The sequence below is a fragment of the Stenella coeruleoalba genome, assembly GCF_951394435.1.
Source record: "Stenella coeruleoalba genome assembly, chromosome: 19".
NCBI classification, from domain to species: Eukaryota; Metazoa; Chordata; class Mammalia; order Artiodactyla; family Delphinidae; genus Stenella; species Stenella coeruleoalba.
In genome coordinates this window covers 9,409,057-9,427,524 of record NC_137165.1, presented here as the reverse complement: position 1 = coordinate 9,427,524, position 18,468 = coordinate 9,409,057, and the positions used below count along the sequence as shown (strand labels likewise).

At 57.3% G+C, this 18,468-nt stretch overlaps 2 protein-coding genes across 3 annotated transcripts; one reads left to right on the top strand and one right to left on the bottom strand.

The window, feature by feature from the left end:
- Positions 1-48: 48 nt before the first annotated feature.
- On the bottom strand, positions 49-14,528 carry ZBTB4 (zinc finger and BTB domain containing 4). 2 transcript variants are annotated; one of them, XM_079905755.1, is made up of 4 exons: positions 14,395-14,528; positions 6,058-6,127; positions 4,566-5,611; positions 49-3,903 (listed from the first exon to the last, which is right to left on the bottom strand). In XM_079905755.1, the coding sequence occupies exons 3-4, from the start codon at positions 5,600-5,602 to the stop codon at positions 1,968-1,970; spliced, it is 2,973 nt and encodes a 990-aa protein (XP_079761881.1). In that variant the 5' UTR covers positions 5,603-5,611; positions 6,058-6,127; positions 14,395-14,528; the 3' UTR covers positions 49-1,967. The 2 variants fall into 2 exon arrangements, with proteins under 2 accessions (XP_079761881.1, XP_079761882.1); XM_079905756.1 differs by lacking the exon at positions 14,395-14,528 and adding an exon at positions 13,818-13,854.
- Positions 14,529-16,165: 1,637 nt separating this feature from the next.
- SLC35G6 (solute carrier family 35 member G6) lies at positions 16,166-17,203 on the top strand (the record flags this gene model as incomplete). Its single annotated transcript, XM_079905308.1, is given in 2 exon segments — positions 16,166-16,186; positions 16,190-17,203. Coding segments are annotated over 2 exon segments (1,035 nt in total).
- Positions 17,204-18,468: the final 1,265 nt, after the last annotated feature.

Sequence of the window (18,468 nt, the reverse complement as noted above, 5' to 3'; positions counted from 1 at the left end):
TATATATATAATTTGTGTGTAGATATATATGTATTCTTTATTATGTACTTTTATTCGCAGTTTTTCTAAAGTGCCAGAAACAAGATTTGTGGGGATTTTTTTTGTGATTTTTTTTTTTTTTTTTTTTGCATTTTTCCCCGTTTTAAACTTTTCTCCCCCTTAAAAATTGGAACTCGGTATGGTACATTCAGTAGGAAACTCTTCACTCGGACTGTGGCCAAGACCAAGAAAAGTGCAAAGAGACAGAGGAGGAGTGAAGGAGCGACACTCCTCCGTGGTTAACATTCAGGGAGCCTGTCGAAAACCTCCCCTTTCCGTATGCTGGGAGGGCGAGAAGAGGCAGGAGGTTGGTCCTGTCCCTCCCCCCAAACCCCCTCCCTCCAAAAGCCATGATCTTGCCCTTTCAGCATCAGTTGAGAGGGCAGCCATCTTGGCCCCAAAAAACAGTAGCTGAGAAAAAGGCTGCCATTTTGATGACAACTTTTCCCCTTTTTAAACTGCACTCCTCTAATTCCCATTTTTCAAATTTGCTCCCCCAAACTGGCTCTCCCCTCGTGAGCTGTTTTTTTTTTTTCTGGGGGGGGAAGGTGGGTGGATGGAAAATGTTCATCCAATCACAGAGTGGGGAGGCCCAGTTATCAAAGAGAATTAGGAGCAAACATTTCTTCAACTCCCCCACTGGAAGGAAACATAGGGACCCCTGACCAGGGTTAACTAGTGCAAATTAGGGATTAGGGACTTATAAGGTCCCTGTACCCCATCCCTAGGCTGGGATCTTTGGGCGTGGGGAACTGAGTCAAAGATGGGGTGTAAGGTGCTATTTTGCAGGGAAAGTTGGTGGGGATACCCCAAAGCCCACCAAGGGAGTAGGATGGTTCACCAAAAACCATCTGGAGTGATTGGTGAGGGAAGTGATACTGGGGGAAAAAAGGAGGTTAAGGTAAGGATGGGAGGTCATGTGCAAATCTTGGGCTTACCCACCCATCCAACCCCCATCCATTTTTCTGGCTATTTGGTCTAGTCTGGGAGAAACCATCGGGAAAAAAAACAGGGAGAAAGTAGATTCCCTTCCCCATCCCATATAGAGCTCCTCCCTCCTGGCCCCCAAATCTGGTTTAGCCCAGAAGAGGCCATATGTAGAGGCAGGAAGAGGTGCAATCTACCTACTTCTTTTGCCTTGGAAGAGTCTGGGGCTCACGAGATTTGAGGGTCAAAGTAGGGCTGAGATTGGTGCTGCCCTGGGCTGGGAAAGTACTCAGCCATGGAACAGATAGGTAGCCCTCCCCCCAGCACCTCCTTGACCTGGATGGGAGAGGCCATCTCCAGAGTCTAGGAGTATAAGGAGGAATATGGAAGATCCAAAGGCATGGAAGCCAAGGAAGGGATGGCATCTTAATGTGAAGGAAATGGGCACAGAAACCCACCGCTGGGGAGAATGGAATCCAAAGCCATACTCCCAGGTGAGTAAGTGTCAGGTATCACAATGGTCTGGTCCAGGCCCTGGGCCACAAAGGATGGAATGTGCTGGGAAGCATCTGGGCAAGGGCTTAGAGAAAGCTTCAGAACGAGGGGGGAACATTAGGTGAGAGAGATGGTTTCCCCCTAGGTTTACGAATCAGGGGGGCGGGTTAGACATTCAGAGCTGGTGGGGGCTATGAGTAGAGATTCATTTAAGTATATTGCTCAGTTGCCCCAAGGGCTGGAGAAGGGATGGGAGCTGGCCCTGCCCCTCACGGAGGCCATTCCCTGGAGGAGAACTGAGAGGGGAACCACCAAAGATCCCTTCCCAGGTGGTGGGAAAACTACAATCTCACACAAAGCAGCCTGACCCCTGAGCTCCAGAGGCCCCCAAGTCCCTGCACAAGAGTGTGGAGGGGCTCCCAAGGGGCAGGGAGGCCAGGGAGCTGGTAGTGGCGGGGGTTCAGGGAGGGTGGCATCTGGTGAAAGGGGGGATCTGGGCCCAGAGCTCACCCCACATCTCCCTTCTGGGTTCTTTCAACCCCTGCCCTTTCCCCTTCTCCCTTAGGGGGGACTGGTGGAGGGAGAGTTGGGGGCGGTGGAGTTGGAGGGGTAGGGGGTGCTGCTTGAGGGTTGACTGCGTAGCCAAAGACCCCTGGTAGGAAGGGAAGGGCCCCCCCACCCTTCTCATCAGGTAGGACCATGTTAAGAGCAACTGGGAGAGCGGCCAAGTTGCTGAAGTTGTAAGGGTAGGCGGCAAGAAGCTGGGGCCCATAGACGAGTGGGTAGGGCTCAGGGTAGAAGGTGACTTTGGCAGCCCCCATCCCCTCCATCCGGTCCCCCCGCCCAGCCCCCACTGGCCCCTCACTCCCAGCTTTTCCCCTGCCACTGCCAGATTCCCGGCCGCTCCCGATCAGAGCCAGTGGAAATTCCTGCACAGGTGGGTATGCATAGGTACCCCCTCCTGCCACCACTGAGGGCTCCTCCCCCCCTGAGATGACAGGGTCCTGGAGCGAGGCGGTTTTGGAAGCTTCCTCAGCAGCAGCGCTCCCGCCACCCGCCTCCCCGCTGGATGAGGAGACTTGCATCTCTTGGGGAGCCTCCTCCTTGACGTCCCCGGCTCGGGTGCCAACGCAGCCCTTGGAGTAGGCAATGACAGGCGTGGGGGTACCCCCGGGCCGCTCGGCAGCATGCCTCTGCCCGTGGCGGCTCAGGGCGGCTGCCGTCTTGCACACCTTGGCGCAGTGAGGGCAGGCGAAGCGGGTGGAAGGCTTCCGTCCAGCCCGAGAGTTGTGGGAGCCCCCGCCGTGGGCCTCCTGGTGCTTGCGCAGCTTCCTCAGGGTGGCAAATGTCTGGGCACAGTCCCCGCAGCGGTGCCTCCGCTCGCCACGGGCACGCCCTGCGGGGCCCTCGGCCGCCGGGGTCTCCTCCCAGCTCCTCCGTTCCAGCTTCTGTCTCCAGCGAGGCGGCCGGCGGCCTCTGGGCATCCCGCCGCCCCCGCTGCTGCCCGGGCCTGCGGCTCCAGCCTTGCGTTTGGGCTTGTACGAGTAGTAGGGCCTCCAGAGCTGGTCCTCCCCGCCAGCCTTCGACTCCTCCTCGTCCTCCTCATCCTCCTCGTCCTCCTCCTCGTCCTCCTCTTCATCCTCCTCCTCGCTCTCCTCCATCTCCTCTCCGCTCAGCTCCCCGGGACGCAGGTCAGTTTCTGAGATGCGGCGCTTGACAATAGCCTCCTCACCGATTCGTACAGTGATCTGACACAGTGGAGGTGGAGCCTGCAGCTGAGAGGGACCCCGGCCAGGCCCTGCAGGGGGACCCCCGCCCCCGCCAAGCCCACCAGCTGGCTTGGCCGTGTAGGTCAGAGTCCTCGTGGCCCGTGGGTTCCGGCCCTTGGCCTCCTCCGTGGCTGTGGCTGGGCTGCCGGCTGGGGCTGGGCTGGCTGGGGCAGCTGCAGGCACAGGGGGAGGAGGTGGGTACTCACGTTTTTTGGGGGGCCGTGGCGGAGCAGTGTAAGTGATGACTGAGGCAGCTTGGGCCCCCCCTGTGCTGGCCGGCCCACTCCCTGCTCCACCACTGGTGCTACCCCCGTGTACAATGACAGAGGGAGCTGGGTGGGCAAAAGTGATGACAGACGGTGGGGGGCCAGGCTCTGGGGCAGGTGGGGGTCCGGGTGGTGGGCTGGCCGGCATTGCCGCAGGGGCCGGAGTGTTGAGGCTCGGAGAAAGGGGGGCCTCGGGGGCTCCCTGGCTGTAGGTCTTGTAGGGCCGCTTGGCCGCCCGCATGGGGAGCAGGCGGTACAGCTTGAGGGTATTGAGCTTGGGCTTATAGCCTCCATTGGGCGTCTTCTCACTGGCTAGGAGGCCCGGGCTAATGCCATGGAAGGCTCGCTGGTGGGTCTTCAGGTTATAGTAGGTGACAAAGGTCTCCCAGCAGAAGATGCACTGGTACCTGGGCCAGGATGGCATGGAACAGGGCAGGGCCAGAGCCAGTTGAGTCAGGGGCCGTGAAGCTACGGCCTCAGCTTCCCACGTCCTCTCCTGCCTCCACTCAGACCTTGAACTGCCCCAGCCATTTGCTCACCCTCCTTAAAGGCTGCTTGTCTCACCCTGCCAGCCTCAGAAAGGACACCAGTCCCAGTACAGTGCCCCCCACTGGCTGTGAGATGCCAGGCCTCAGCTGTTCGTCTGTGAACTGGGAATAATCACACACCTTGCCTACCTCCCAAAGCCTTCTTCTGAAGCTCACATGACAGAAGGGGGAAATGTCTTATGAACAGGGGTGCATTACAGCTGTTGCTGGACATGCCTGAGCTCCCTAGTCCTGTCCCATGAAGCAACTTTCTCTTCCTCGGTCTCTTCCACATCACCAAGCCAGGACGTGACACCTGGAGGTGCTAATAAACATCAGCGGAAGGAAACGGGGCTGAAGGGAGGCAGAAGGGTGAGTGATGGAAAGCAGGTGAGCAGGGGCTAGTGGGTGAGCAGGCGTCTCAGGATGAGTTTCTAGGCCCCATGCTCTGCCCATTCTCTCCCTTGTCCCTGTGATCCCTGAGTGGACAAGGTCCCATGTGACCCCTCCCCCCACCATCCCCGGCCGTGCAGGCCACTCACCTGCGTTCCCCGGTGTGCCACACCTCGTGCTTGGTACGGTACTCAGCCAGGGCGAACACCTTCTCACAGTAGCGGCAGGGGTACTTCCTCCGCCACGAGTGTACATTGCTGTGCCGCTTCAGGCTGGACAGGGTCACGTAGGAACGCTCACAGGCCGCGCACACGTACAGCACGTGGCCGCCCACCACCTTCACCACGTGCTCGGGACCACCTCGGAAGCCCACTGGTGGGGGCAGGGCTGAGGCGTCCACTCCTGAAGGGCCACTGGGGCCAGAGCCCCCGGCTCCCAGCCCTGCAGACCCCCGAGTGCTGGCCCCCCTACGACACTGTGCCTCATGGGTCTGCAGCCGCTTGGGATGGATGAAGCTTTTCCCACATCGGGGGCAGGGGAGGGGCCGCCGGGGCAGGGGAGGCTGTGAGTCAGGGGCCTGGGCCTCAGCCCTGTCACCCTCCCACTCCCCGGCTGGCCTAGGCCCAGGCCCGAAGTTGTCTTCTTCAGGCTGCGAGGTGGCCATGGGGGCTGGGGCAGGAGGTGCCCAGGCATCACCTCCCTCCCCCAGGCCCTGCAGGCGGGAGATGCCCAGACGCCGCCCCAGAGCGCCGATCTCTGCCACGGCTGCCCCGTCCCCTCCACCACCAGGTAGTGCCAGCCGGGCACTGTAGATGAAATTGAGGACATCAGAGAAGGCAGCTGCTGGGACACCTGGCAGCTCCAGGACCCGGGGTGGGGATGAAGCGGGAGGTGAGGGTGGAGGGGGAGAGGAGGAGGAAGAGGAGGAGGAGGAAGAAGCTGTGGTGGAGGCAGGGTTGGGGGCAGAGCCCCCAGTAATTGGTGGGAGGGGCAGTGGGGCTGAAGCGAGCAGGGCCTCTCTGAAGAAGGGACTAGAAGCAGCCAGGACGCTGCGGTGAGCAGGGAACTTGGTGTCTCCGGCTATGAGGGTGACGTCACAGAAGAGGCCACGGAGCCGCTGCTCATTGAGCTGGCGCAGGACGGCGGGGGCATGGGACGGGTCTGTCACCTCTGCTGGGGGGGGCATGGCGCCAGCCTAGATGGAGGAGAAGAGGCCAGGGGAGGATCTCAGAGGCTGGGCAGAGGGCGGGGGCCTCTAAAATCAGAGGTGAGCTGGGAGGGGGTTGGGGGCCGTTGGCCAGAGACGAGTGGAAGGCTGACTGACTTCTGGTCACGGAAGTGAGGGGTTAACCTTAGCCACCCCACGTCCGGCCAGCATCCAACGCCCGTGTGTCAAACGTCAGGGGCTGGTAGAGGCCAGGAATACCTCAGGTCTTGATGAAGGTCAGGGGTCAAGACTTCCAAGCCACAGACTAGCGAGGTAAGCAATGATCACCCCTCTCCCACTGGGAGGGGGAGGGAGGCCCCACAGCCTCTGCTGACCATTTCTCAGGACTCCCCGGCCTGGACAACACGGCTGCTCTGCTGGCCTGCTGCCTCAGGCCCAGCCTCCCGCGGGGCAGACCTCTCGCACCACCTCACCTGAGAGCACAGCCAACATGGAGCAGAGCGGGGGTGGCTCAGCGAGTCCCTTCTGCCGGGCCTCTTCCCTCTGTGGGGAAACAGAAACCCCGTCCTCAATAAGGGAACCGGACGGGAGGGGACCCAGGAGGTGGGGGGTGGCGCAGTGTGCAGGGCCAACGAGGCCCAGGCTGCTCTGCAGACCCTGACCCTCCTGGGAGCCCGAGAGGTTATTTGCTGAGCTGCCTCCAGTTGGACCCAGGAGTTCACACAAATTATTGCAAAGCCTTGTGCTGCTGGCCCCCAGAAGTACAGGAACAAGATAATTTGCATATTCCCAATTTGCCTCAAAACAATCCAGGAGCACAGTTCAATCCCGTAGGTCCAGGGAAGCCTGCTGGATCACTCTCAAGTCCCTTTGGCCCAACCTTCGGGGCTCAAAGGAAATCAAAGATTTGCATGTTGTCTTTCACTATAATAATCTCATTTACATATCAAGATAGATTTGTCTGAGCTTTTTCATTGGACCAAGCTGCTAGATATTCAAATTAGGAGAGGACCTCTTGACATTAAATCTTAGAGGGGGTTTCTGGCCTAGGTGCCAGGTGACCACTGAAGACCACGAACTCTTGCACACGTGCCAGCTTGCTCCAATCTCTGAAGGGCGCTAAAAGGCCACCAGACCGGAAGTGAGGAAGCTTGGGTTCCACTCCTTATTCTGACAGCTGGTGGCTTTAGGACTTTGGCTTAAAAAGGGGAGGGTGGGGAATGCAACCCCTATCTCACTCTTGCTGGGAGGCTCATCCAAAAGGAATAGCAGGCAGCCCAAATGTGAGCTGTGGTGGTCACTGCCCAGAAAGCACCTCGCAGCCTCGGCTTTGGGGGCTAATTTTTCAGTTGAAGATCTCAATTCCAGAGCCATAAAGTAACTTAGCCAAAGACACACAGAGCTGGTCATGACAGGTGGGGCCTGTTCACAGACCCAGGCCTCTTGACCTGAGAGCAGAGCTCTTGGCCCCTCTCATGAACCCTCCATGAAGCCTGGGAGCCCTCCCCTTGCGCACGTCCTGAGTCACACATGACCTCCGAGGTGTCCTGCGTCAGGACTTCCTCATACAATTCCCACCCCCCCAGAAGACGCTCTCTTCCCATTTATTACTCATACTATCTGGACTAAGTTGCCTGCCCTCCACAGCCCATTTCATGTTCCCGAAAGATTGCTCTGAGCCCTCTCCTGGAGGACGAGGAGGGTGGTAAACAGGGGTGATATTCAAAAGTTCTAACAGCCCCGACTGTCAGGCACACACCTAGGTCAAATGCCTCTCCATCAGTTGAGTTGCTGGATTGCAGGTGGGTCAGGAATCCAGGGGAAGGGGCCCCGTTCGCGGTTTGGTGTTCAGTTCTGTTTGTAAAATGGGGAAAGAGAGCAAGGCCTCCCACTCCCTTCTGTGACAGCCACCAGCCAACAGGGACCCCCAAGAGTTGATGCTTTTACTTGCATTACCCCATTTGTTCCTCATCACTACCCTAAAAGGTAGCAGTTAGCTTCTTGACTTTAAAGTGACAGGCTGAGGCTCGGAGATGCTAGGTAGCTGCCCAAGGATATATGACCAGTTGGTAGCAGGGCTGGGATCTGATCCCAGGAAGTTCAGCTCAAAAGCCTGCGTTCTTGATTATATCACATCAGGATGAAGGACATGTTTACAGCTGTGATACTGTGATATAACAAGAAATAAAGTTGACCCTTGAACAACATAGGTTTGAACTGCACAGGTCCACTTACACGTGGATTTTTTTCAATGGTAAATATGACAGCACTACACGATCCGAGGTTGGTTGAATCCGAGGACGCGGAACCTTGGATACGGAGGCCCGATTGTAAGGCTATACTTGGATTTTCCACTGCGTGGACGGTCTGCGCCCCTAACCCGCACACTGTTCGAGGGTCAACTGTAATATATTTGGTCTTTGTCCCCATTGCTGACACAGAGCTCCTAAAACTCTTGTAATTTCCCAAGTAACAGGGGTGCTAGGAGAATCTTACTCTAACATTTGGTCTTTGAGCCCAGTTCTTGACATTAAGCTCCTAAACTCCTTGGAATTTCCTGGGTGATAGGAGAGTCTCTTGTTCTAATGAGGCGACTCTTGGTGGGATCCCGGATGCGGGCTGGTCACCAGAAAGACAGAGCCATGATTAGAAGTTTGGAACTTTCAGCCCCAGTCCCCCACTGCCTCTGGGGAGAGAAGAGGGCCTGGAGACTCAGGTAATAATCGATCATGCCTATGTGATGAGGCCTCCATAAAAGTCCCTGAAATATGGGGTTCAGAGAGCTTCTGGTTGCTAAACACATCCCCATGGCGAGAGGGTAGTGCACCCCAACTTTGTGAAGACAGAAGTTCCTGTCCTTGGACCCTTCCAGACCTCGCCCTCCGTACCTCTTCATTTGGCTATTATCATATCCTTTATTATATAATAAACCAATAAATGTAAGTATTTCCCTCAGTTCTGTAAGCCATCCTAGCAAATTATCAAGTCTGAGGACGGGGTCATGAGAAAGCCGGATGTCTTGATGGTCAGTCAGAAGTACAGGAGGTCTGGGGAATTCCCTGGTGGTCCAGTCGTTAGGACTCTGTGCTGCCACTGCAGGGGTCACGGGTTCAATCCCTGGTCGGGGAACTAAGATCCCACAGGCCACACGGCACGGCCAAAAAACTAAATAAAATAAAATAAAACTAAAAGTTTTAAAACAAAAAAAAACTACAGGAGGTCTGGGCTTGCAAACTGGTATCTGAAGTGGGGGCAGTCTTGTGGGAATGAGCCCTTAACCTCTGGGATCTGATGCTCTCTCCAGGCAGACAGTATCGGAATTGAACTGAATTGTAGGACACCCAGCTAGTGTCAGAGAACTGGTCAGTGTGGGGAGAAAAACCCACACATTTCGTGTCAGAAGTGTCATGAGTTGAGTGTACAGGAAAACAGTTATGTTTTTCTTTCAACAGCACCCACTAGGGCCGCCACCAGCCCATCTAGGATCTTCGTGGAAATTAGAGGAAGGGGAAAAAAATAGAGGAAAAGGCCACGCACAGCAAAGCTTGATTCTGGCCCCCACTCACCCCCTTGGCCAGGCCTGCCCACCTGCACAGCCATATGGGCTTGGGGCCTACTGAGGCATGGCTGTGTGCTGACTGCCAAGATATTTGGACAAGGCCTATCAAGGCTTTTTAGAACCACAGAGGTCCAAGGCTGGCCTGGCCCTTGGAGATCATCTAGAACCATCATCATCATGGTACTTGGAGCTGCCATTGATGAGAAAAATATTATGTGCCAAATCCAGTGCTAAGCATTTTATCTGCATTATCTCAACACTCAAAAGGACCGCAGTGAGGCAGGGGCTAGTGTCAAACCCATTTTACAGATGAGGAAACTTGAGGCTTTAAATACTCTAGACACCACACTTGCAGGTAGAGAGAACGTAGTGACAGGGTGATTTGCCCCTGGTCTCACTGCTAACCAAGCTGGGTTTGGACCCTGCTCTCCTGAGTTCAACTGCCCCACCAGAGGCCACTGCCCTGCAAGGGTTTATGGGAGGTGGAGAAGACACTAGTTATGGGACCCTGGGCAAGTTACTTAACCTCTCTGTATGTCAGTTTCCTTGTCAATGAGGTGGGGATAATGAGAAGCGCCCACTACATAGGGTTGTAAAGAATAAACGAGCTGATGACTGGCAGTACGTAGAAGAGTGCCTGCCATGCGGCAAATGCTCAGGAAGTGCTAGCTCTAATTATCATCTTGGAACTCAGTCCCGGAAAATGGTGGGGGGAAGTGGTGAAGAAAAAGGGGCAGAAATCAGGCTTCAGGGTAGGTTTGATGGCTCTGTGGTTTTTAGTTTGTTTTTACCATTTCTCTACTCTTAACTGGCTGTGTGATCTTAGAGGTGTGACTGAGGCGCAGATCTGAGGGCTGCCACCAGATACACTCCACCTCTTGCTGTTCCCTCTGCCTGGAATGTTCTTTCCTCAGGTAGCCTCATGCCTTGCTACCCCACCTCCTTTAAGCCTTGACTCAAAAGTCACCTTCCCCCAAGGCCCTCCCTGGCCGCCCCGTACCTCCCCAAACTCCCTATCCCTCTCCCCTACTTTATTTTCCTCCTTGGCATTTAGTAAGACATACTGTTCATTCATCGCTAGACTGCAAGCTCCAGGGGAGGGAGAGATTTTTCTCTGCTTTGTTCACTGCTACCTCCAGTGCTTAGAACAGTGCCTGATACATAGTGGGAGATCAAAAACATTTGGGGTAAATGAATGAACCTGCTTTCTTCAAGTCGTCCTGGAGTGTGTCCACTTTCAGGAAGGACGCCATCCTCAGTCCTGGCCTGACTTGGCCAGGAGCTGGGGGTGGCGAGCGTAACTTGACCACTTCCAGGGTGCTCACGCTTTGCCTGATTTACCTCCAGGGCTTTACAGGCGTTGCCTCATTTAATGGTTTCCTCAGCCACCCAAAGTTGGCATTTATTTTATCCCAATTTTACAGATGAGGAAACTGAAGCTCACAGAGGGATTTACCTTGTTCAAGGTCACACAGCTTGTGAGCAGCAGAGTCAAAATTCAAATCCAGGCCTGTGTGAACCCAGATGCAGGGTCCTTCCCTCTGCCACACTGCCGGGGCCAGCGGGCTACCGAAATCACCACGCGAGGTCTCACGTGCTAAATGGTAACTGTGTCATATCTGACTCCACCCTTTCCCTCACTCTCCACATCCAGCAGCCACTGAGTCTGGTCAAATATGCAACCCAGTTTTTTTTGTTTTTTGTTTTCTTTTTTGGCCATGCTGTGCGGCTTAGGGGATTTTAGTTTCCTGACCAGGGATCGAACCTGGGCCCTCAGCAGTGAGAGTGTGGAGTCCTAACCACTAGACTGCCAGGGAATTCCCTGCGGCCCAGCTTGGGAATGGCTCTGGAAACCTTCCCTCTAACCTGCCTCTGGCCCCCAAACTAGCTCAGGGCCTTGTTAACACTCATGGTCCAAGGCCATGGCCTCCCAGCTCGTCCCCTGCTTCTGGTCTTAGCTTCCACCATCCAGCCTTCCTCTCACTGAGGATCAACTGCCCCGAAGCAGCTCAGGTGGCATCGCTCCTGGGCTCAGAAACCTTCTCGGGCCTCCACTCCGGAATAAAGCTCAAATTCCTCAGCTGAGCATTCGAGTCTAATTCCCATCTTCCTCTCTATTCTTGCGTTGCATGAGTCTCCCCTTAAGCACACGCTGTGCTCTCCATCCCCAGCAGTCCCACACCTCCATGCCCTCGCCCATGCTGGTTCTCCTGCTAGAAATACAACCTTCCCCCCAGCCTCTTCCCCAAATCCCTCCAAAATGTTAAGATCTACCTCAAATGCCATCTTCCTCTTGGCCCTCCCTGACCCTCAGGACAAGAACAATCTCTCCTTTGCCTGGTTCATCAACGTTTTGTGCTCCTGTGGCCAGTATCCAGCAGTGGATGCTAGGTTCTCCCTCCCAGGCTGAGACTCCCTAAGTCACTGTTTAAACACACCAGTCTTCTGAAATGGACTGGTGCAGGTGTTAAGTTCTGCAGAAATTGGGCAGAAGTGCGTGTGTGTTTGGCGGGGGTGGTGCACAGAGAGGCCCACAGAAAGCTTCAAAAGGGCAGTAGAGGACACATATAAAGAGCACATGATCTGGAATCAGACTGGCTGGGTTCAAATCCAGCTTTACTTCTTACTAGCTAAGTGGCTTTGGGCAAATTACTTCCCTGGGCCTCGGCTGGCTCATTTGAAAAAGGGAGGTACTTAGAACTCCTACTTCCACGCGGCGCTGGGAGGACTAAATGAGTGACCATACGTAAAAGCACTGAGGACAGTGCCTGGTGCACAGTGTTAAATAAGTGTTTACTGTTGTTATTAACCAAGCCCCAGGAAGGGGCTCAGTGCTGGCAGAGGGCTGACAGTGGCTGGCACAGGCATAGTCCCCAGACTGTAGCTACTTTCCAGGTATGTTTTCCATGTGCTACCTACCTACAGCCCTGTTGGAAGACGGACAGGGCAGGTGATTAGCCCCATTTTAAAGATGAGGAACTGAGGCTCACTTAGGGAAGGTGCCAGCGAGGAAGGGGTAGGGCCCGAACTCCTCAGTTCTAGTCTAGGCCTCCTTGCCCTCCACCAGGCCGTGGTGCACCTGTTGTGCAGGCCTGACATAGCCAGCACGCCCCCACGCAGTGGGGGGGGGCCTGGCCGTAGTGTCCTCCCTGCCCCCATGCACACGCACCCTTCCCGCCAGGCCAGGGGCAGACCACAGCGATATGTACACTTGGAACACACACACACACACACACACACACACACATCTACAGAAGGGCGCGCGCACACACGCACACACACACACACACACACACACACACACACACACACACACACATCTACAGAAGGGCCTGGGCCCCAAAGGTGAGGAAAACCTGTTCTGAGGAATCTGCCTAGTGAGCAAATTCCATTCCCAGACCCTTCCACGGTCGCAGGAGGGGCCCAGTGTGCATCACAGAAGAGACAGAATAGCAGAGATCCCTGCAAGGGGGCAGAGAGAGGGTTGAAGCAGGAGGAGACTGAAAACTTCATGTTTCTTTTTTCCATTTCAGTGACAAGAGTCACACCCGGCCTTTACATAAACATGGCCAAGGAGCTGCTCCGTCCAAGTTGAGTTTCCTCGCAGCCGCCAGGCCTCTCCACCCGGTGACCCTGACGCGCTGGGCGGGCCGGCGAGGGGCTAGCGCACAGACCCTGCACAGACTAGCTGGGCTGCCCGACAACACCCAGGCCTCCCGCCTGCTGCCCTTGCTCTGCCCCATATTTATCTCCCCTCCTTCTTCATAACATATCCCCACAGCAGCCCCACACGGCCACTCCAACACGCAGAGGCAGGCACGCACACACAGCTCACGGCTGATCTCCAGAGTCCGAGGCCCACACGGCCCTTGTCACGCCATCGCCCTCCCCACAAGTGTTTTCTGACCAGCTTGCTTCCCAGCCCAACAGCACAGATGGGCTCCCACAAACGACGTCACAAAAGAATCCCGTAGGGAATGTCGCAAACACACAACCTTCCCCTCGCTCGGCTGCCCCCCCATCCCATAAATACAACCTGCATGTTCCACCCAGGGCCCCTCACACTGGTGCCAGCCGCCCTAGGGGTACCTGAGACACACCCTGGGGCTTCTCACTTCCTGCACGACCCGCGGGACCTGAGTTCTAGACATGCATCCCCCCGCGCCCTCCCTCCCCTGTGCCACCTGATCGTCACATGGACCCAAGAACCCATCCAGCGGGCCATCCTCTCCGAGACTGGACCACACCTCAGCGGGGCCGCATGAACGGGACCGGACCCGACACCTTCCCACTCAGACTCAAGGGTACACAACTGCCCTCTCCAGCTGGGCACACAACACCCTGCACTCCGGCGCCCTCCACAGCACTTACCCCTCGCCAGCTACGCAGAAAACAACAGTTCCCAAATAGTTCATATGTGCAGCGCCAAACACATATGTGCAAGAAAACACACGCCGGTGTAAAACATGAAACCCCACACCTAGCAAACTCCGCCGGTACTGTGCCCGGCTTCAAATGCGGACCTGTCACCCAAAGCCACAGGGCCACATCTTGTAATTCTGCCCCACAACACTGGACTCTCTCTGTCTGGCTTTCTGTCCCCATAGCCCGGGAGAGCCCTGCAGGACCCCTGGCTGCCGCACCAGCCAACAGTGGTGACCAGGAGAGGTTTACCTTGCCCCACAACACAGGAGGAGACACACAAGCTCCAGGACTCACAGCCACAACCCTGCCCCGACGGCGCGGCGGCTCCGGGTCGCCTGCTCGCCCTGCGCACCCCGCACACCCCAACTCTAGGGCACTCGGCGGCCCACCCCTCCCCCCACCCCCCTGCCTGGCTCCTACGCCATCGCCCTCCCAGCGGCTTGCAGCGCCGGCCCGGGCTCACACCCGCCCCGCCCCACCCCAACGTGCCCCACAGAGGGAGGGGGACACTGGGCTGCAGAATTAACCCTTCAAGCGGGGAATGAGCGCGGCCCTTTCCACGGCCCCAGGCGATCGCGCCCCCCGGCCGCCGCTGGGTCGGACGCCGTACCCGGGCCCCCTTAGTCGCCCCCCCCCCCAGCGCCGTGCGCGCCTGGAGGCGGGGCCAGATTCAGCCCCCGACCCCTGAGCCCCCAGGTCAACCCGAAAGGGGAGCGGTCGCGGCACGGGACGTGGCCCGGGCCCCCGCGGCACCGGGCAGCGGGGAGGGGGCCCGGCTGTTGGCTCCGGTCCGCCCTGGCCCTGCCCGGTTCGCCCCGGGGCCCACCTGACTGCGATGGCGCCGCGTCCGCCAGGCCCGACTCATCACCGTGGCCGCCACCGGCCGCTCCGGTTTCGCCCGCCTCCAGCTCCGGCTCCGGCTCCGGCCCCGGCCCCCCCAGCGCCCGGCCCCGGCCCGGCCCCGCCGCCGCCGCCGCCGCCGCCGCCGCCGCTGACATCATCGGCTCCCCCCGCCCCGGTCCTACCCCCACCCCCACCCCCGGAAACAGTACCCCCCCAGCGCCGCCGCCGCCGCCGCCGCCGAGAGGAGGCTGGCGCAGCGCAGCAGGCACAGACACCAGGCTCCGGGCTCGGGCTCGGGGCGAGCGCGCCCGACGGCCTGCGCCCGGACCGATCCCGGGAAGGGAACGGCGCCACGCAGGGCGGCCGGACGGGTGGGCACCGAGCTAGGCGCGGGCCTGGCTGCAGCAGCAGCGGCGCGGGGCCGCACGACCACCCACTCCCTGGGAAGGGGTTCCCCCCCCCCGCCCCCTGCACGCTCTTCACTCAGTGGTGCACACCGCCCAGAGCACGCACACCCTCTCCGCAGACACACAACGTGGCAGGCTCACAATCAGGCCCAATGGGACCCGCAGACCCAGGCTCAACACACTCAAAGGGGCAGCCCTGGAGAAACACACACACAGACACACACACACACACACAGACACACACACACACACACGCTCCCTCTCCAGAAATGCACAGGGGCCCCCCCCCGACCCCCCAGGCCGCGAGCTGGGAACGCCCCAGCCCTACAGAACAGGTACACGTAAATGGCTACCAGCGCAGATGAACACGCAGCTTGCTATTTTGTTCCCACCGGCAGAAACATCCACATGTATATACTCTGCGTAAATGCAGAGGACTTGGTGTGGACCTCCTGGGACAGCACCAACACCACCAGGTGGAAGCACACAGAGGAGAAACACATTCCTGAAACTCCAGAGGGACAGTCCCAGAGACTCCTCCCAGGTGTTCAAAAATTCAAAACTCAGGAGAAAGAGGAGCTGGCCCTCAGAGGTCCTTTCCATAAAACCTTTCGGAAATCGGGCAAGACATAAATAAATTAACTAAAAACCGAAGATATCTCATCACAGAGGTAGTTGAAAAGAGGAAAACAAGAATCAGACAGACTTTGGAGTCACAAAAATGTAAAGCAAGCAGAGTTGGAAACATTGAGAAAATCGGCCCACCCCCACCTCAGGGAGGTTCCAGGGAAGAACTCCGCCACCCCTCCAACCAGCTCACAATGGCTGGAGCTCTGAAGGGCCCAGGGCCCCTGAGCCAGGAGGAGAGGAGGAAGTCCAAGGGAAAGATGGTGAGTGTGGGGCGCAGGGACGCACAGCCCCCTTCCCTGTAGCTCCTGGCTGCTCCCTTCCCCCTCCTTCTCTAAAACTTCCCAGCTTTCCTAGACACCCACAAGCAAAATTCATAATGGTGTTCCCAGATGTCCCTGGAACCTGTGACATCACACAGATACACAGCATCTGAGGCCGCCTCCCCTCCCTCAAACCAACAGAGCATCCCTGGGTCCTCTTTTTCTCCTCCCGGGAACAACTTACCCAGAGAAACACGATGCTCCAGGACTGCTCACTCCCTGCTTCCTGCTTTAGAGGCTCCAGACCCACACTGTACCACCTCATCCATTTTTCAGGCCCTTTCTAGCTCCCAAGAGTTCCTCGGCAAGACAGCCTGCCCTTCTACTGCCCTACAGGGTCCCAGAACCCAGCCTGACATTCGCCCTACCCCTGGTCCCCTGGACTATGGCTGCCCTAATGCCCGCGCTCCTTTCTCCCTAACAGGCTGGCTGTCACCCCTACTTCAACCTGCCCGACTTCACCCAGCCATCACCGCCCTCCACTCCGTCCAGCCTCCCCTCGCACCAGCGCTGCCGGCCCTCTGATGTCACCAAGGGCCTGCTCGTGGCCCTGCTGGGTGGGGGCCTGCCCGCTGGCTTCGTGGGCCCCTTCTCCCGTATGGCTTACCAGGCTTCCCACTTACCCTCGTTGGAGCTGCTCATCTGTCGATGCCTCTTCCACCTCCCTATTGCCCTGCTGCTGAAACTGCGTGGTGACCCCCTCTTAGGACCTCCCGATGTCCGGGGCCGGGCCTGCCTCCATGCCCTGTTCAACGTCCTCAGCATCGGATGCGCCTACAGTGCGGTTCAGGTGGTGCCCGCTGGCAATGCTGCCACCGTCCGCAAAGGTTCTTCCACCGTCTGCTCTGCTCTCCTTGCCCTCTGCCTCGAGAGCCAGCATCTCAGTGGCTATGACTGGTGTGGCTTGTTGGGCAGCACCCTGGGACTCATCATCATCCTGGGACCTGGACTAGGGACACTGCAGGAGGGGACCACAGGCCTCTACACTGCCCTGGGCTATGTGCTCACTTTCCTGGGTGGCCTGGCACTGTCGCTGGGCCTCCTGGTGTATCGCTCCCTGGACTTCCCCTCCTGCCTACTGACAGTGGCCTTCCTGTTTGGCTTGGTGGGGCTGGTGGGCTCCGTGCCAGGCCTCTTTCTGCTGCAGACCCCCATGTTGCCTAATGATCCTCTGAGTTGGAGCTGTGTGGGGGCAGTGGGGATCCTCGCCCTGGTCTCCTTTGTGTCTGTCAGTTATGCGGTCACCAAGGCCCACCCTGCCCTGGTGTGTGCCGTCCTGCACTCTGAGGTGGTGGTGGCTCTGATGCTGCAGTATTATGTGCTCTATGAGACCGTGGCACCTTCTGACATCATGGGGGCAGGGGTCGTGTTGGGCAGCATTGCCATCATCACCACCCAGAACCTCAGCTGTGAGAGGGAAGGTCAGGTGGAGTGAGATCGAACTTGAGAGCCTGGGGGTGGGGTGGGGGGGACTGGGTAAATAGAAGGAAAAACTGGAATACAAACATGTGAGAACAAGTGACTGTAAAAGAACTGGTGTGGGAGAGTGACACCCCTTGGAGTCAATGGTGAATTGGGGACTCAGTGGAGAGGGATTGCCTAGAAGACTGCCTGGAAGACCTGGAACAAGCCTGGAGAGCAGGCTTGAAACAAGCCTGGAGAGCAGGAGTCTAGGCTGGGGCTTGAAGGGAGGTCTGAGGAGCAGATCAAAGTGGCTGAGGCAGGCAGGCCATGAGCCACTGGGAGGATTTTTCCCTCAGCGGCAGAGAGAAAAGCCTTGGGGCTGGAGTGTCTGGGGCTTTCAGGCAAACAGAGCAAGCAGCTGCGGTGGGGGAAGGGAGTGTGTTTTTTTTTTTTCTCTGAGCGATGGTTTCCCTTCCTCGTGGTTATGCCTCCCCACCTTGGGGTGGTGACGTGATATTGACATCAAACAAGGATCACTCTGAATGTGGCTGTGCAGTTGGTGTCATCTCTGCTTTGGAAGGACAGTGGAAGTCCTACCCCCTGCTCTTATTGGAGAATCCCTTGGGATCCCCGCACCACCACCCCCCGCCCCATTTTTGAAATATTCTAGAAGGGGTAGGATTTCCTAATGTTCAGATGCATTGACCCTGAGTCCCCCAGGATTTTTGTGTCCCACCCAATGGCTAATCTGCTTTTCCTGGATTGTCGCGGTCCCGTGATCTCTCCCGGACAGTGGCCAGCGTCCTTCCGGAGAAGGCCTCTGAGCTGAGACCTCTTCGAGCGGCTCAGGTCGAGGATCCAGAACGAGAGCTCCGTACAGCGCCCCATTAGAGGCTAGGAGATGCCCACCCGTCCCAGGAGGCCGCTCGACAGATATCAGCTACTTCCGGACAAGCAATTGGCCTCGCCATGTTGATCCTTCTTGCATATTCAGTGACATTACTGCATATTCATGACCAAGGACGGCCCCAGTACTCCCCCTCTTCGGGAACCCACTTGGGAGGATCCGACCGGCCCCGCCTCCTTCATTACCGAATCTCAGAACAGACCATTTTCCAGCGTGGGGGGGTGATATTAATCAGAAACTTTGGCGGAAGATGAAACCACACGCCAAACTAGAATAAAAGCGGCCTATATTTACCCTCGAATCTTCAAACCTTAAGCTTCAGGGCGGGAGGTAGTAGCGAGGGGAGGCGGCGGGATAAAAAAATTCCCTTCCCCTTCGTCATTTCAAAA